At 39.4% G+C, this 18,418-nt stretch overlaps 1 protein-coding gene across 26 annotated transcripts in view; it reads left to right on the forward strand.

Moving 5' to 3' along the window:
- MADD (MAP kinase activating death domain) overlaps positions 1 to 18,418 on the forward strand; it is a 155,043-nt gene that overhangs the window by 19,082 nt on the left and 117,543 nt on the right. For 16 of the 26 annotated variants that reach the window (XR_009760684.1, XM_061610969.1, XM_061610961.1 and 13 more), the window contains exons 2-8: positions 6,716 to 6,875; positions 8,547 to 9,161; positions 11,329 to 11,632; positions 11,951 to 12,082; positions 12,915 to 13,028; positions 15,385 to 15,465; positions 16,849 to 16,905. Coding sequence is in view for 25 of the 26 variants with exons in the window: in XM_061610969.1 (XP_061466953.1) it covers positions 6,814 to 6,875; positions 8,547 to 9,161; positions 11,329 to 11,632; positions 11,951 to 12,082; positions 12,915 to 13,028; positions 15,385 to 15,465; positions 16,849 to 16,905 (1,365 nt within the window). In the remaining variant the exon portion in view is untranslated. The remainder of the gene's footprint in view (positions 1 to 6,715; positions 6,876 to 8,546; positions 9,162 to 11,328; positions 11,633 to 11,950; positions 12,083 to 12,914; positions 13,029 to 15,384; positions 15,466 to 16,848; positions 16,906 to 18,418) is intronic. The other 10 variants (XM_061610973.1, XM_061610982.1, XM_061610966.1 and 7 more) reach the window with 1 other exon arrangement.

Below are 18,418 nucleotides of genomic sequence, written 5' to 3' on the forward strand. Positions count from 1 at the left end.
TTTAATTATGTGTTTTAAAATTGCTGTAACTCGCCCTGGGACCTCTGGGTGAAGGGCGGATTAATGATGATGATGATGATGATGATGCATATATGTAAATACATGTTTATGATCACGGAGGCACCATACAAGGCTGATTATTTTACACAATGCTGCTGGCAAAGTTCATTTTGATTGATTAACATATTAAAGGACGGTCCATGTTTTTGCAGTTTTGCCAAAATTACAGTTTTTGCTTTTGAGTCTTGTGAACAGAGCCAAATGTATTTATGCTTGCTTGCTCAAGACAAAATGCTTTCTCTACACCCTTCACCTGCCTGCACATATTCATGACAGTTTCTAAATGTTTAAGTTTCAGCCATTGTATAGTAAGTACAACCAGATCCACTTTGAATTTAAATGTTCCATTAAACATCCTTCAGTTTTTGTTTTGTTTTTTCCCTCCAAGGAAATTGTTACTAAGAACTCTGCTTCAGAAGCCAGGGATGTTCAGGGCCAAATTAAGACATGACATTAACTGCATGATTGCAATAAACATAGCTTTTGGGATTTTTGTAGTTGTGGGGAAAGATTAACCCCCACATATGCACCAAGGCATGAGTATACTGCCCTCACACAAAACAGTGTACAGCAGTGTACAGGGTGGTGTGCATTGCAACAAAGTAAAAACATTTAAAAGCAATACAAAACAAAAATTAAAATGACTGGCTACTCAAAAAACATTTTAAACAGCTGCATAGGCTGTTGGCCCCAAAAAAGTCTTCAAGAGACACCTGAAAGTCAAAAGTCAGGTTGCCTGCTGAAAATCTGCTGGAAGAGTGTTTCATAGCACTGACTTCAGGCTGAGGCCAGTTGGGCCTCTGTAACATGGAGACAGCTAACAGCACTTCTCCAGAAGATCTCAGTCATCAGGCTGGGATATAAGGGCTCAGGCAGTCCTTAAGGTATCCTGGACCCAAGTTGCTCAGTGCTTTGTGTATCAGCACAAGAGCCTTGAACCTGGCCTGGTAGGATATGGGGAGCCAGTGCTGATGTTTTAGCAGAGGCGTCACATGTTGTTGGCCATCTGCCCCCATCAGCAGTCTAGCTGCTTCATTCTGAACCGGCTAAAGCTTCCAGACCAGGCCCAAGGGCAGCCCCACATAGAGCGCATTGCAATAACCCAGTCTCGAGATTACCAATTCATGAACTACAGTGGCCGTTATCCTCATGAATGTAACTGAATGCACATAACATAAAATCAGAAGGGGTTTTATTGTACTAAAGCCTCTTTGATATGCTACTGAAATGAGAAAATTGAAATGTAGTTAGATGAAAGTGAAATGATAACCACCAGCAATAAAAGTCGCATGTCAAATGTTGTTCTGAGCAATGACTTCTACCTCTCTGTTCTGTTTTTTGTTCACTTTTGTATAGCGTTCATTACTTAATAATAAAAGTTTTTTTAAAAAAAATATGTCATTTTGAGTTATAACACCTCAGTGCTGCAATGTATTATACAGTCACGAGAGTGGCTGTATACTATAGCCAGTGTGGATTTTTTTGCATTCTGCAATGTTAAATTGAAAATACTCTCCCATGCCATTCTGATGCTTCCCATAAGCTCCTTTCAGAACAAAACCTTACAAAATTTATAATCGTAAACCCAGAAATGCTTGCTTAACAACCCTCTAAATTTTCATGGTGATACACAAAACAGTCAGAGAGAATCGAGAGTTCAAAGTCTAAAAAGAGAGGAAAAAACCCAGACCCCATTGGATTTTTTTCTGTCAGAGTTCTCATAATTTGCTGAAATTAATTAAAAATCAGCCATGTTCACAGATTACCTGTAATTACTGACCTTGCCCCATGCCCTGACTTTCATCTTCTGCAGTTTAAAGTTAAAAAAAATGCCTGGCTGATTTATAATTAATTTAATAAATTTTGCATTGAACTGAATGATTGTGTCAGGCATGCTCAGTAAGAACCAACTGTCAGTGTTCTAAAAGCCACACCCACAGCTGCTGGGCTTGGCTAATCAGGGGGCCAAACCCACACCAGACTTTGATTTCACGTGAGACAGTCATGGCTTCCCCAAAAGAATCCTGGGAAGTGTAGTTTGTGAAGGGTGCTGAGAGGAGACTCCTATTCCCCTGACAAAGCTCCAGTGGCCAGAGTGGTTTAATAGCCACTCTGATTGAAGGTCTGTGAGGGGAACAGGGCGTTTCCTAGCAACTCTCAGCACCCTTCACTAACTACACTTCCCAGGATTCTTTGAGAGAAGCCATGACTGTCCAAAGTGAAATAAAGGCTTCTGTGGATGTGGCCAGGGACAGCTTTGGTTTAAATTTGGGTGGGAGGCTACAGCCTGGATTCCTTCCTGACTCCTCCTTAATTTGCTATAATGGTTGTGTTAGATAAGGGCTCATAACAGATGGAATGGGAGCCTTCCTAGGAGGGCTGACAAACAGGCAGACCAAGGGGGGGGGACATCTTTGCTATAATTACACTTTTGGATTAGGATTTGCTGAGTGGTGCAGAGAGCTAATTGGCCAGAAAAAAAGAAGCTGTTTGGCCACAGAACAGGAGATTGAAAGAAATGTTTGCTGAGCTTCTCTGAGTTAAAATAGAAGTACAGAATGTGTTTAGACAAGGAAGAGTGTGTGGCTTTGAGATTATGGGGGGATTTTTTAAAAAATGCTTGACATTCTCATTGGGAGGGCTGTACCCCAGTAGCTTCAATGGATCAGCCTCCACTGGTTGTAATGTGCTCTATGTGGGACTGCCCAGAAATGGCAACTACTGCAAAATGCTGCAGCAAGAATGCTGATAAGTCGGCCAGGAGCATATTACTCCTGTCTTAAAACAGCTACAATAATTGCCAGTTGTTTTCTGGACCCAATTCAAGGTGCTTATTCTGATGTTTAAGGTGCTAAACTGTTTGGGACTCAAACATATGCAAGAATACCTTCTTCCATATTCATTTGCCCATGCTTTAAGAACAACGGATGAGGACTCTTGGTGGTCCCTTTGTAGGATGATGTCCCTGGGAAAGGCCTTTTCATCAGTGGCTCTTTGCATGTAGAACTCCCTCCTTACTGAGGTGCATCTGGCTCATCCTTTTATAGTTTTAGGCTGCTAGTTAAGATGCACCTTTTTTGGCAGGTGTTCGGAGGAGATTGCTACTGCTATCAGTAAATTGCTTTCTGGTGAATTGTTATGTTGTGTTGTGTAATTTAAAGATTGTGTTCTCTTACAGTTTTTCTGAATTCTTTTTGTCTTCATTGTAAACCGCCCTGTGGTTTGTGCAATAGACGGTATATAAATGAATGAGTAAATAATTCAAAGATTTTGTTTATGTGCCTTCAAGTCGATGACAACTTATGGCAACCCTATGAATCAGCGACCTCCAATAGTATCTGTTGAGAACCACCCTATTCAGATCTTTTAAGTTCAGGTCTGTGGCTTCCTTTATGGAATCAAGCCATCTCTTGTTTGGCCTTCCTCTTAAGAACATAAGAACATAAGAAGAGCCTGCTGGATCAGGCCAGTGGCCCATCTAGTCCAGCATCCTGTTCTCACAGTGGCCAACCAGGTGCCTGGGGGAAACCCACAAGCAGGACCCAAGTGCAAGAACACTCTCCCCTCCTGAGGCTTCCGGCAACTGGTTTTCAGAAGCATGCTGCCTCTGACTAGGGTGGCAGAGCACAGCCATCATGGCTAGTAGCCATTGATAGCCCTGTCCTCCATGAATTTGTCTAATCTTCTTTTAAAGCCGTCCAAGCTGGTGGCCATTACTGCATCTTGTGGGAGCAAATTCCATAGTTTAACTATGCGCTGAGTAAAGAAGTACTTCCTTTTGTCTGTCCTGAATCTTCCAACATTCAGCTTCTTTGAATGTCCACGAGTTCTAGTATTATGAGAGAGGGAGAAGAACTTTTCTCTGTCCACTTTCTCAATGCCATGCATAATTTTATACACTTCTATCATGTCTCTTTTTCTACTCCCTTCTGTTTTCCCCAGCATTATTGCCTTTTCTAGTGAATCATGTCTTCTCATTATATGTCCAAAGTATGATAACCTTAGTTTCACCATTATAGCTTCTAGTGATAGTTCTGGTTTAATTTGTTCTAACACCCAATTATTTGTCTTTTTTTGAAGTCCAGGGACCCATTTATTAATGATCAGAAGATAATGATTTTTCCAATGTTTTAAAAACATTCTAGCTACTAAAAAGCATGATAGTATTCTTTTTGCTTGAAAAGCTATTTTGGGAAGCAACACTTTTGAGTAGCGAGGTAGTGAAGTAGAGATACATGCATTTGAAACTGGAGGTGGGGGTGCCCTTGGAGGGAATTTGTAATAGGAAACTGCAGGTGGGGAAAGAGGAATTGTTCCCTTCTCATAATGCTGCTCCACTCCCAGTTGGCACCTTTTAAAAGTGGGTTTTTAAGTATGTGTGCATGCATAGACACACAGAGTCATGAGGCTATTGCATGTGTTTGGTCCAGAATTACTTGCTCAAGGCTAAACTGGAAAAGTAGCAGCCATGTTTATATATACTGCCTCAACGTGTAAAGTGAGGTGTGGGGCCTAATTCTAGTACCAATAAAGGTATGTGGGTGAGGAAGCGGAATCCTTCTCTACCTTCCCTTCCCATTCTCTCTTGCTCTATATATGCATTTTTCAGCATGCTGGGAGAAAAGGACAGCAGACCACAGGGAGGCAAGGTAGGGGAGGGTTCTACTTCCCTACCCACATATCCTTATCGATGGTAAAATTAGCCCCTCCTCATTCCCATTCTATTTCCATGTGGGGTGGACATGTATATAAACAACCAAATATAGCTGCTACGTGCCTAGTTTAGCTCTAAACTTAACAGATGAGCAGGGATACTTGAATATACAACTATTACCCAGCAGTGCCCTTCCTTATGACTAAGATTCTTCTGTGATGTCTCCTCATTTGTACTATATAACTAGCAGGACTAGAACCAAAGGGGGGGGATTGTGAGGAAGCGGACTTCAGTTAAACATTATGAGAAACTTCAAACAGTATGAGTTGGAGACTTGCCTCATGATGTATCTTAACCTAACTTCTTCACTTAGTTTGGTAGGATTTGATATGGGAGACCCTGCCAACAACTATTAAAACTGTGGTAACCATAGCTTTGTATTGATGTCTAGACTAGCTTGAATGTGACACTTAAGTTTTGAATAATGACAAACAGAAGTACCTGTATACTGAAATGAAAGCTATTATGAAACAGTAGTCAACACAATCCTTTAACCCGAAAATAGACTTTTGGCTAATTGTGAACTTTTCGAAATGACAAAAAAGCTGGATTTTGTTCTTGGAACTAGTATGGTGCTAAGTAGGACTGGTATAGCACTAATTCTGATTGTTAGTGGCAAAATATTCTTTCCACTTGTAATGTATGGTTGTGTGTGTGCACACATGCACACTATCATCTTGTTTTACCCCTTTTTAAAAAATGTGACATTAAAAGTTCAACACAATCTCAAAAATACAAGAAAAAGCAAAGATCTAGTAGGGTATCATACAAATTACAAAGAATATAAGATATTTAAAAACACAAGACAAAGAACTAACATTTGTAATCCCTGACAACTTCTTTACTTTTTTTCATACATTGTATATACTTTCAGGAAGTTACCTACAATAATTTACACTCTGTCTTGGTTGATTGTTGCCACAGGTATCATCCTAGCAATGTTGGCAGATTTGCTGAGCTATCTTCCTGAAAGTTAGAATGAAGTTACACTGGAACTGAACTGTATAGTTCTGCTCTTGAGTGCCTGTTTTTTCTCTCTACAAATTGCTAGCATGGGCCCCCTAATGTGTACTGTGTATTTCTGCTCTTGAATGCAGGGTTTCCCTGTTCCCCCACATAAATTGCCAGCGTGGGGAAACCTAATCTGTACTTATCTTGAGACTAGGGGGCATTCATTGTTTCCCCTCTGCTGAAGTCCTATCTGGATTGGATCTCCTACACCTGCAATTTCCATTGCAAAAAATGATTCCATGGGGCCCAGTCTGGAGGCAAAGGCTTAAAGCCCCCCCCTCAAAGTTCCAATCCAGATTAGGTCCCCCACACTGGCAATTTGTGTGTGTGTGTATGCGTGTGTGAACCCTATATTAAAGGGCAGAAGGACACAGTTAAATAAAGTCAGATATATGCTTTAATCTGAACACGGTGAAGAAATGAATATAATTTATGCAAGATGAAAGCAGAGTTTAATATATACCCATCCTCATTAATTTGTGTTCAGCCTTTTCTTCACAGCCATTTAAATTAGCAACCAGGGTCCCATCCAGAGGCAGTGAATTCTACAAGTTAATTCTAAGTTGTGTGAAGGCAACTGCTGCTATGATTATGGTAGTACCATTATAGTGGAAATTTGGGCAGCTGTGTATACACCACTCGCGTATTGGTGTCGGTTCACACAAACACCATCTTTGTGAAAGCCTGATCTTTCTATCAAGTAATCCCACAGTCTTCTGAAATAATCTCATGGAGACTGCCTTGTGTGAACCAGCCTTCCCTGTTGTTTACCCATTACAAGCTAATTTAAGACAAATCTGTGACAAATCTGCTGCTTATAGTCTATTTTGTGACAAATCTGCTGCTTATAGTCAAAGTGCTACTTATGGTCAGAGCATTGCTACTGATGAATGTGAGTCTGACCTTGAATTGTGTATCTTTTGTTTGTAGGTCAATGCTACACTCTCTTTTTTGAGGCAGTTATCAGAAACTAGCTGCTCCAATGAAGAAAGAATGTACTGAAATGAGGTCGTGAAGGAGGAGAGATCATGGTGCAGAAGAAGAGGAGCTGTCCTCGCTTACTCGATTACCTTGTGATTATTGGGGCCAGGTACAGTAGCAACCTAGGCGGAATATACACAGTGTGTATATTATGTGTGGCAGTGGTGGTTAATCTTTTTTCAGGCATTCCTTTTGACTGTGGACATTTGTATAAGAAAGCGGAGGGCAGTGGGAATGGAAGCAGGTCCCTTTGATGTGCCTCAGCTCCATGGATGCCCAACATTGGGCTTAAACCATCAACCATGTTTCCAGTTAAACTACCCTCAGGTGTTTCCCACTCCACAGGGACCTGGATTTGCAGCAAGGCTAGTGTGTGGTGAAATATGACCTATCTGACACTGTGCTATAAACATCAATATATCTGCCTACCCTACAAAGGAAAAGATACACAAACCTGTGTCTGTTCCTTATGGGGGTGGGTGGGTAGCATCTGGAAGGTGATTTTTGGAAAGAAAAAGGTTTGACAGGAAAAAGGTTAAGTGCCCACTTCCCAGTTGTCCTTTCTCCATTCCTGACTGCAGCTTCTAGCAGCAGCTTTTCATTAAGGGGGAAAAAACACTCCCAAATTACAACTCCATGAAGCTTGCCTCTTACTTATTATTTATTTATTTATTTATTTATTTATTTATTTATTATTTGATTTATATCCTGCCCTTCCTCCCAGCAGGAGCCCAGGGCGGCAAACATAAATGCTAAAAACACTTTAAAACATCATACAAAGACCTTAAAATACATTAAAACAAAACAACGTTAAAAACATTTTTAAAAACAAAGAAAAAAAGGGTTAAAAACATATTATTAAAGAAAACATATTAAAGCAATTCTAACACAGACGCGGACTGGGATAGGTCACAACTTAAAAGGCTTGTCTTCAAAAGGCACTGAAAAGATAGCAGAGATGGTACCTGCCTAATATTTAAGGGGAGGGAATTCCACAGGGTAGGTCCCGCCACACTTAATTCCTTTTGTTTAATACTTGCCAACACTGGTATATGTAGCTTTTATAATTAGTGATGTTTTTAACTGCCAACAAAATAATCATATTAAGCCAATGGACTGTGAATATATGAAACTGCGGTTGCATATTACAGTTTGTTGTTCAGTTAATACCTTTGGTTAATCAGATATATGGATAATAGTACTACAATAAATTCTAGTATAGTTAAGAAAGTAAGCTGTGAAGTGGACCTCCTTGACTCAAATCTCAGCTCAGCAGTCTGCTAATTTAGTTGTTTTATTTCATCTTTTTCCCTATCCCAGGTCTATAATTCTGGCCCCTTTTCTACAGTATAGCTGAAGGCCTCCTACATAGAATCAGATTGCCATGCTCTCAAGCTCCTCTTACAACTACCACTTCTCTCTCTATGAAGAAAGAGGCTTTTGTCACCAGCCTGAACTTCCTTTCTTCCTGGTATCAGGATTTCCCATCCAGTAAGCTGTGCAGACAGTTATTGCCCACTTTCACGTACTGCTTTTTGATCAAGTTGGTGACTTTAATGGGTTCCTTGGCCACCCTATCAGAGCCTCATAAAGCACAAATTTGTTTTGCTTTGCTCCTCATGAGGATATTATATATTTTCCTTATTACATTGCAACCCAGAGTCATGGTGCCTACAACTCCCACTTACAGAAAAGGGTCACTATGGTATTTCCACTGAATAAATGTGCAACCAGTGTGGTGTTTTTGTATCAAGTAATTTTGCATTTGTATTCCTTATAGGCAACCAAGCAGTGATAGTGTGGCACAGACACCTGAACTACTGCGCCGATACCCTCTAGAAGATCACAGTGATTTCCCACTTCCTCCTGATGTAGTGTTCTTCTGCCAGCCAGAGGGATGTTTAAGTGTGCGGCAGAAGCGGATGAGCTTGCGAGATGATACTTCCTTTGTCTTTACACTCACTGATAAAGATACAGGTGTCACTCGCTATGGGATATGTGTCAACTTCTACCGTTCTTTCCAGAAACGTATGCCCAAGGAGAAGGGAGAAGGCAGTGGTGGGCATCATGTCAGAGATGGGCAGAAAGCACTCAAATCTGGGGATATTTCTGCTACCCAAGAAGAGAGGGGTACTGAGAGTTCAGAGAGTGGTGGTTCTCTGCAGCCACCGAGCTCAGAGTCTGTCCCAAATGTTATTCGATCAACTTGGAGTAAACCTTCAGCAAAAGTCACTCACCGTTCTCGTAACAGCACTCTGACCTCACTTTGCATCATTAGTCACTATCCCTTTTTCTCTACTTTTCGTGAATGTCTGTATACCCTGAAGAAATTGGTAGACTGCTGCAGTGAGAGACTCTTGGGCAAGAAGCTGGGGATCCCTCGAGGAGTGCAGAGGTACATATATGGATGGAGGCCTCTCTTTTAATTCCATGTTTAGCTGATACAATTCTTCATTTTCTGCTGTGGTTTGATGAGCATGCTTATTCCCCCATTTTTTTCATAAAGCACACGAGAGGACTTTTGGACTGTGCAGAGGACACAGGGTTAATCCAAAGGGATTGTCAGTGCAGGGGCAAAAAGTCTTGGAATCATAGAATTGTGGAGTTGAAAGGGGCCTATAAGGCCATCGAGTCCAACCCCTTGCTCAGTGTAGGAATCCAGCTTGAAGCATACCTGACAGGTGGCTGTCCAGCTGTCTTATACCATGCTGTCCCTTTCCTCCCAGTGATACTACTTTTCATGTTTCCGATAGTGTGCTAAAACTTACTCTTGTTGCAGAAGAAACTTACCATATACTCGCACCCTTTTTCGCCAGCCTGCAAAATCTTACTTGGCTCAGGAAAGGATCACTAGTGGACCTCTCTATACCTCTTAGTGGACCTGGTCCACAGTTTGCAGTTGTGCCTTAATCTCAACCAATAATGCCCGGAGTCAGCTCAGTTTTGTAGCTGTTACCCATATTCTCACCACTTTGTGGCTTTGAAAGTGACACTGCATCTTCTACTTTTGCTTGACTGGATCAGATTGAACTGGGTGGGCAGGTTTTGGTAGATGCACTGTGGCTTTGCCTCATGTTCCATATACATCATGAAAAGAGAACTGTAGTTTGTACAGAGAACCTAGCATTCTAATACAGAACTATATATGAAACTGAATTTGTCATTTAAAAAAAAATCATTTCAGTTCTTAGTAACTTTATATTTCTGGTCTTATGCTGTTAAACTAATAAAACCTTTCAAAACAGTACAGTATAGATTGAGGCAGGGAACCTTTTTTAACCTCAGGGCTGCATTCCTTTTTTGCTAGTCCTCTGCTGCACGCCAGCATCAGGCATTGCCACATTACACACAAACCACACAGATGCGTGCTCAAAGCATATTAGCTTTTTAAATCTTAAGTGGAGGAGCCTTGATAAAGCTGCCTACCATTGCTGATGTCAGTGGCAGTTCTGGCTGTTTTGGCTTTGATGGTGGGGCAAAGAGCAAGTCCTCTCTAGAAATACTCCCCTATGTGTTCCTGCTACACTGTTCTTCCCACAGACTGCTAGCTAATTACTAATGTGAAAGATACAGATCTTTTGTTTTGTGCACCATTTTCTTTATTGAGTGTGCTGTAATGGTTATTTAGTTTTACTTTGGATTTCAGTAAGTGCCACTATCCTGTCCTTTTTTTAGATAGACTAAGGCTGCAGTCCAATATGCACTTACCTGGGAGTAAGTCCCATTGAACTGAGTAGTTCTGAGTAGACATGTATTGGATTGCAGCCTACATCTGTATTTTAGTATAAAGGAATGCTGCACTGTATACCATCCTTTAAGTATATACTTACCCTTTAAGTATATTTTTGGGTACAGTAGGGCCCCGCTTTTAGGCAGCCCACTTTTTGGCATTCCACTAATACAGCGATTTTCAATTAAAGTAAGGCCCCACTCATACAGCACTTGTTCCGCTTTTATGGCATTTTTCAGGCGTCAGGCACCATTTTATTGACGGAGTTCCGCTTTTCGGTGGGTTTTGCTTTTAGGCGGGGGTCTGGAACGTAACCCATCGTATGAGTGGGGCCCTACTGTACTATCAACCTGACTCTGTTCTATCTTGCAACAGCAGAACAATTCCTGGAATACTTGTTCTATGAAATCAAAGGGAGTGCCACCTCTTGAAACCTAAGTATCTGATTTATTTGGACTTTGATTGCTTTCTTATAGTGACATAAGTCTAAAGATAGATCCACACATTGCAGGGGAATTTTATGGTTCCAGCAAGATGCTATTAAGACCCTACCATCCCTCTCTTTTCCTAGTCTGACTAGTAAGAATAGGGCAAAACAACAGTCATTTTATGCACACACTCTCCAGTCTGACTTCTTACGGAATTAGGTATTTATTATTATTATTTATTAATTTGTTATCTGCTTCCTACCCATCTTCAAGCAACTTACATTGTTAAAAAAATAAACAAATACAATAAAACAATTATTCCCATAGCCTGAGTACTTAGGCAGGGTTCTCAGTAGAACTACAGAATATATGTGTTTTGGTTTAATCTTGTTGCTTTTACACAGGGATACAACGTGGCGGATTTTCACTGGCTCACTTCTAGTGGAGGAGAAGTCTAGTGCATTGCTACATGATTTGCGTGAAATTGAGGCCTGGATTTACCGACTACTTCGCTCACCTGTGCCTGTTGCTGGCCAGAAACGTGTGGATGTGGAAGTCTTACCACATGAATTGCAGCCAGCCTTGACATTTGCCCTTCCTGACCCATCCCGCTTCTCTCTGGTGGATTTCCCTTTGCATCTGCCCCTGGAGCTGTTAGGAGTGGATGCATGTTTGCAGGTGCTGTCCTGCGTTCTTCTTGAACATAAGGTGAGAGGGAAGTGGGTCAATATATTTGTAGACATTTCAGCAGAGAAGACTGCATTAACCATTCCACAACATGTCTACAGAAGTTTAACAAAGATTACATGAGAGAACTAATGTATGCTTTTGTTACAATGAACAATTTCCTGTTAATACCCTAGAAGGAAAAAGGTTCCTAAGACTTCTGCATGAAATAGTTTTTGATTAGGGAGAATGCTAGTAGCATTAGAATACAGGTCATACAGCATTAGAAGGCAGACCATAACAAGAAGCCTAAGAGCATTATCAAGTTTGGTTGTGCTAACATGAGTTTCTTGGTTGTAGGTAGTGTTGCAGTCCCGGGACTATAATGCTCTCTCCATGTCTGTGATGGCATTTGTGGCTATGATCTACCCACTGGAGTACATGTTCCCAGTGATTCCACTCCTCCCTACCTGTATGGCTTCTGCAGAGCAGGTATGCCAATGCTTCAGTGAATAAGGGTGTAATGCTATGACTCTGCTGAAAACGTTTCTCAACAGGAACAATTGAATTCTTCCCTTCCCTTGTCCTACTGTCTAAATTAAAATGCATATTTTTCATTGTGCCTGACAACTGCTGAGATGTTCCTGCAAATCACATTGACAATGATGTTTAGTGATAGGAACAGAAATGACAGTGTAGAAAAGAGCAAACTTTACTTTAAAATGTTCCATATTATCCCAAAGTTTATGTGGTACATTTCCTCCCAAAGCTATTGTTGCCATATGAGCAGTGTAGTCTACAATTACTTTGGAAGAATAAAGAATCATGTTACTCCTGCAGAGAATCTATGACTGTCGGATGGTAGCAGCTATAAGAGCCAATAATTATATAATGGGGGGAAACAGTTTCCAGTTTATACATGCTGCTTGCTGCTGAAGTGTTTAGCCTCATTTTTCTGCTTCTGTTCAAGGAGGCCTTCCCAATACTTAGTTGTTGTCTCAGTTACTAACAGCCTCAGTGTGTGTTAAATTATTTTCAAAAATGCTTATTTAATTGAATATTTTGCTCTTCCATGGCATGTGCAGCGGTCTCCCATCCAAATTACTGTTCAGATGTATGCCTGTTTAGCGTCAGTAATGCTGCAGCATCTATTGTTTCCTGAGTAATTTACTGGGTCCAATGTATGATGAATTCTTGTAGCAACTTTTACTTATGTTTTACATGTTGTAATCTCTCTAGTGATTTGCGTTTAATAATTGTATTTTTTGGCAGAAAACCTAAAAATTCAATGTTTTCCCTTATCAATGTTTTCTGTCCACTACAGCTACTTCTGGCTCCAACACCCTATATCATTGGAGTCCCAGCCAGTTTCTTCCTTTACAAACTAGACTTTAAAATGCCAGATGATGTATGGCTAGTTGATCTGGATACTAATAAGGTACATAACTCCTTTTCATAAGGTGGAATTAGATATAATTCATCTTGATGGGACTGTATGGGTTTTATGATTTTCTTCCCTAATCCCACCTTCTCATAATTGACACAAAATAGATATTGCATTATTCATTTATTAAAGGATTTTAACTGCTGTTGGATTTTGAAGTCGCAGATTTGCTTGAAAGTGTTTTATATTGACTTATTGAAATGTTTCTGGTTATGCTTTGAAACTTTGTCCTTTGTAACTCTTTGTCTGGTGTTATTAATATATTTTATATTGTATTATGTAGCATGCCTTGGGAATGCAAGGCCCTAAAAGGCAGACTAAACACACGTCTATAATGTATGTATTTATTTAAATAATGTGTACACTGGCTTTTTTGTTAAAAAAATGAACTAAAGCTAGCTTGCAATAAAACATCAAGGAATGTATAAAGCAAAAATAAATGTATCAAAATAATAACAAAACTGTATTTTACATAGTCAGAACAAAAATCTTAACAAACAACAAGAACAACAGTTCATAAAACTGCTATCAAAAGAACAGCAAGAAAACATCCTTAATATCATAGACACAAGACAAATAAATAAAAGCCTTGTTAAACAAAATATAATTACACAGTAGAAAATACATAGACATATTAAAACATAATCAGAATAAACACATCCAGTCATTGTTCTGTCCAAATGCCCAGAGAAACAAAAAGTCTGCCTGGCACCGAAAAGGTGACAAAAATGGCACCTGGCCTCCCTGGGGATGGCATTCCATAGACGGGGAGGTACTAAAGAAAAAGCCCATTCTTTTGTTGTCATCCTGCAGACCTCCCTTGGCGATGGCATGCAGAGAAAGGCTTTAGAAATCATCTCAGGGTCTAGGCAGGTTCAAATGGGGAAAGGTGGTCCTTTAGGTACAGGGGTCTTGAGACATATAAGGTTTTAATTATGAATTAGAGCCCAGAAATAAACTGTCAGCCAGTGCAGTAGGGCCGGAACTGGTGTTATAAGTTCATGCCTTCTTGTCCCAGTTAACAATCAAACTGACACATTCTGCATTAGCTGTATTTTCTGAGCTCTCTTCAAAGGCAGCCCCATGTATATCATATTGCAGTAGTCTAACCTGGATGCTATCAGGGCATAGACAGTGAAAGCCAGGCTATGCCTGTCAGTATAGGGTCACAGCTAGACTACCAGCTGAAGCTGATGGAAGACACTGTGTGCCACTCAGACGACTTGTGCCTTCAGTGACTATATTTGATCCAAGAGTACTCCCAAGCTGTTCACCTGCTTGTTAAAGGGGAGTGCAACCCCATCCAGAACAGGATGCATTTCACTCATCTGGACAGAGGAACCACCCACTAACAATGTCACTGGCTTATCTGGATTGAGCTTCAGCTTGTTGGCTCTCATCCAGTCCATTATTGAGACCAGGCACCTGTCCAACACGTGTTGTAACCCTGTGCTGAAAAGCTATGGTGTCAGGGCTTGAAGGATCTTACTTTGAATGGTATTCCACAAAGTGGGCACTAAGAAGGCCCTGCTTCTTGTCACTACCTCCATATCTCACACAGCCTTCTTGCTTCCAAGGCATGATGTAAATCTCCCCTAAGCATTAAATTTTAATTTTTGTATTTTTAAAAAGGCTCTTTTTATTTTTCATTCACTTGGCTTGTGAGAGTGCAGGATGGGAGTTGTAGTCCAACAACATATGGAAGGCACCACATGGACTACCTCTAATTTAGGGTCACCTAAAGCCTAACTTGAGTTGAGTTCTTGGTTTTTTAACGTGGACTTTTACTGTTGTCATCTAGTCTGGGCAAATATGACAATCAAGGAAGAATGAAATAGAAGAAAATTACAAAGATGGTATTTGGATTGAAAGATCACTATTACAGAATTCCCCCACCCCTCACCAAGATACACATTTTGGATAGTCACACACATGGAGAAGCCTTTGTTATGTTAAATGTTTCTTTCCTGATATGCAAGACAAAGTGAAACATCTTCGTTTAACATATTTATTGCCCATTTTCTGTTAAACCAATATTCAATTTTTAAGAATTATCATTAAATGGTGGTTGATCCCTGGCAACAGTAGTTTCAGATAATATTTCCTTGCCCTTTTTGATGGAATAATTTTAAAAAATATTTGAAACAATGTGACATATTAAATTAGAAAACCAAAACATCTGCTTGATTATTCTAAATTCATTTTACAGCCTAGCTAATAATGGGGAAAATTAGGATCCAGTACCAGGCTTTCCACACCTACTTTATTGCCTTGTTTCCATGAAGTCATAAAGATGGTCCACTCCAAGGGTTTTTGTAAATGCAGTTTTATTTTATATTTTTGATTCCAGGTGATTGTTCCTACAAATGCTGAATTGTTGCCCATTTTGCCAGAACCAGAAGCTTTAGAATTGAAAAAGCACTTAAAACAGGTATGTAAGTATTCTGGTAAGTGTGCCTAGGAGGAGTTTTACTGTTGATAAATTAGATAACTGTTGTGACAGCTTACAGTAGAACAATGGATTACCAGATCACTCAGTCATGTTTTGGGGTGTTGTATTAATCTTCTTGCTGCAACTTGGAGCCTCACATAAGTGTTGTTCACATGAGGACACTAAAATCAGCATGAAGGTTTTTTTTGTATATTTAACAGTCATGCTTGTATTCCTCAAGCTGGGTTAGGCTGTGGTTTACCATATCCTTACTCAACCCCCATTTAAAACTATGGTATTTCAAGATATTGTAAGATATTGATACATATCAGTGCTTCATAGCATTGGGTACGACCTACAATGCTTCATCACTACATTTAAAATGGTCATCTAAATCAGTACTTCATTTAATGCCTACACACAAATCTCGTTTCCCCATGATATATCCCTTACAATCTCTGGATTTTCAGTTGACCTGCTTCCTTCTTAATTATCATTTTCTTATTACTGCCTGTGAGGCCCACATCTCATCTCTCTGTCTCTCTCTCTCATATATATTCTGTGAAGTTATTTATTGGTTTGAGTCAGATTGGCTGAGTCTGTCAAAATAGTTTTGTTTTTATTTTTGTTCTCTACTTCTCTTACCTGCTCCTCTTTGCATGCTGCATGCAGTATTTAAAGGTAAAGTATTAGAGTAACAATACCAAAGCTGCTGTTTCTGTCTTCCATAGAAGAGCAGAACTGTATATTTAACAGTTTGTGATTTCCTGTGTAAACTGTTGCAGAGGACAGCCATTGGTAGAATCCACAGTCATTCTTTCAAAATCTGTTTGCTTTTCTCTCTCCACAGTTTAAGGGCTATTCAGCAGAACTCCCACACATTTGAGTAGTGTGAAGGGAAATGACAGACAAACAAAAAACATTCCTTTCATACAACAATGCAAAACACAAAACTTTATTATCCACAAAGTAAAGCTAGGGAAAAGTGGGTGAGATCATGAAAGTGACTGCCATATAACAAAACAGTTATAGTAGCAGGTAATCTTGGCACAACACTATTATGTATGCATAAGTACTTAATGGAAAAATATACATGCCCATACAGAGCAGTAGTAACCTTAGATTTTAATGTGTCATTAGAAATACTGTGTTGAAAATGTCTGGCTAGTACTCACTTAATGAAAAAAAATGCAAGCAGATGTATGGGGGTAAAGCAGTCTGGCCTCACTCAGAAACTGTGACTATTATCCCCTTTTATTTTCTTTCTCATCTGTGGTATTAGTAGTAATAGTTTTTTCTTCATCTGTCTCTCTGTGATCATATATTCGTCTTGCCTCTGATTGTCCGCTGATGTTATCATGTGATCTTCCATCTTGCCTCCAGTGTCTGGTTAGCATGACTGCAATCACTCAGCAACAGCTGCTCACCCCTGACAAAAAGGTGTCTTTATTTTACTCTTTTCTCCCTCAAGTTTCCATTGGATTATTTTTAATCTGTTTTGATTTTTTGGCTTTTAAAAGTAAAATAGAAGTTTAGAGGAAGACAGGGAAATTTAGAGAGAGAGATTAGAGGCAAATACTGAGGTAAAACGGGAGGATAATTTATTTATTTTTTATTTATTTATTATTTATTTATTTATTTATTTAATTACATTTCTAGACCGCCCTATAGCAGAAAGCTCTCAGGGCGGTGTACAACAAATAAAATCACAATTAAAATATGAGCAAGTGTGGAAAATATAACATGATAATGAAAGATGAAAACCCACAAGGTTGGTGGGAGGGCTACAACTCTTAATAAGTGGAGGATGAACCAATTTAGGTTAGTGAGATTGTGCATAATCCATGGAAGCAAACACTTTAACTCTTAAATGCATCATGTTCTGGGTGATGTTGTCAGACTGAGATATTCTGTGAAAATGCTAGCTTTGCAATGTGAGCTGCAGGAGACTGCAGTTGAAAGCAGTGTACTGTCCTAGAAATCTGAGCTTTCCTGGCTAGCTGCCATGGTAAAGAACACAGTGACCTTGGACCTTAATTTGGCTTGAAAAGATAATTCTCAAACTGATGGAGATGAGATCTCAGTGCAGATAATAATTTCACTGGATTTTTATGAAGAGTGGTATACAAATATCTTAATTAAATAAATTTATCACAGGTTGGTTTACAATACAATTAAAAATCCAAAAACAACAGCAGTAAAAACATACATTAAGGTATTAAACATCATAAAACAGCAGTGCAAAATTTCTAACACTACCAGTATTTTAAAAAATAAAATCATTAATATACCTTGGAGAATAACCTTGTGTCTACAAGATAACAGTGGGCTGCAGGCAAGCTCCTTTCAGAAAGGGTGTTTTACAACAGGAGTGTCTCAGATGAAAATACCCTTTGCTATGTTGCCATCTGCCTTACATACAGCAGGATTGCTGTTCTAAATTTTAGAATGTGCTATCAAGATTCCTTAATACAGTTGATTAATTTTTAACATACATCATCAATCCTCTTATTTTATACAGTCAGACTAGTAAAAGGGTGGATTTCACCACCTCTCTGTTAGTTCCCAGTATGTTTAGGGAAGCATCTTTAAAAACAACAACCTAGATTAATCTTTTCCCCCTTCATTTTCCAATAGTAGTTAGGCTAGAGTATTTTAACAATTTTTCCACATTAGATTTACCGCTTAACACTCTAAATTTTCTGCTAAATGATAATAAGGTTCTCTGTCTCTTTCCCTATAACTGCTCAGAACAGACAAAGATAGTAAAAGAATGCTAAAAGTTTTAACTTTTAGCTATAACAGAACTAAAAGTTCTGCATTAAATGATCTTGCAATTATTCTTCTGAATGCATCTTTATTTTTATAAGAATATTTACAGCAATTTGCATACCTATTTCCTCAGTCACTTTTACCCTTCTGTGAAACATGGTGAGGCAGTTTATCAAAGAAG

This window comes from Rhineura floridana, chromosome 2, assembly GCF_030035675.1.
Source record: "Rhineura floridana isolate rRhiFlo1 chromosome 2, rRhiFlo1.hap2, whole genome shotgun sequence".
Taxonomy (NCBI): Eukaryota; Metazoa; Chordata; class Lepidosauria; order Squamata; family Rhineuridae; genus Rhineura; species Rhineura floridana.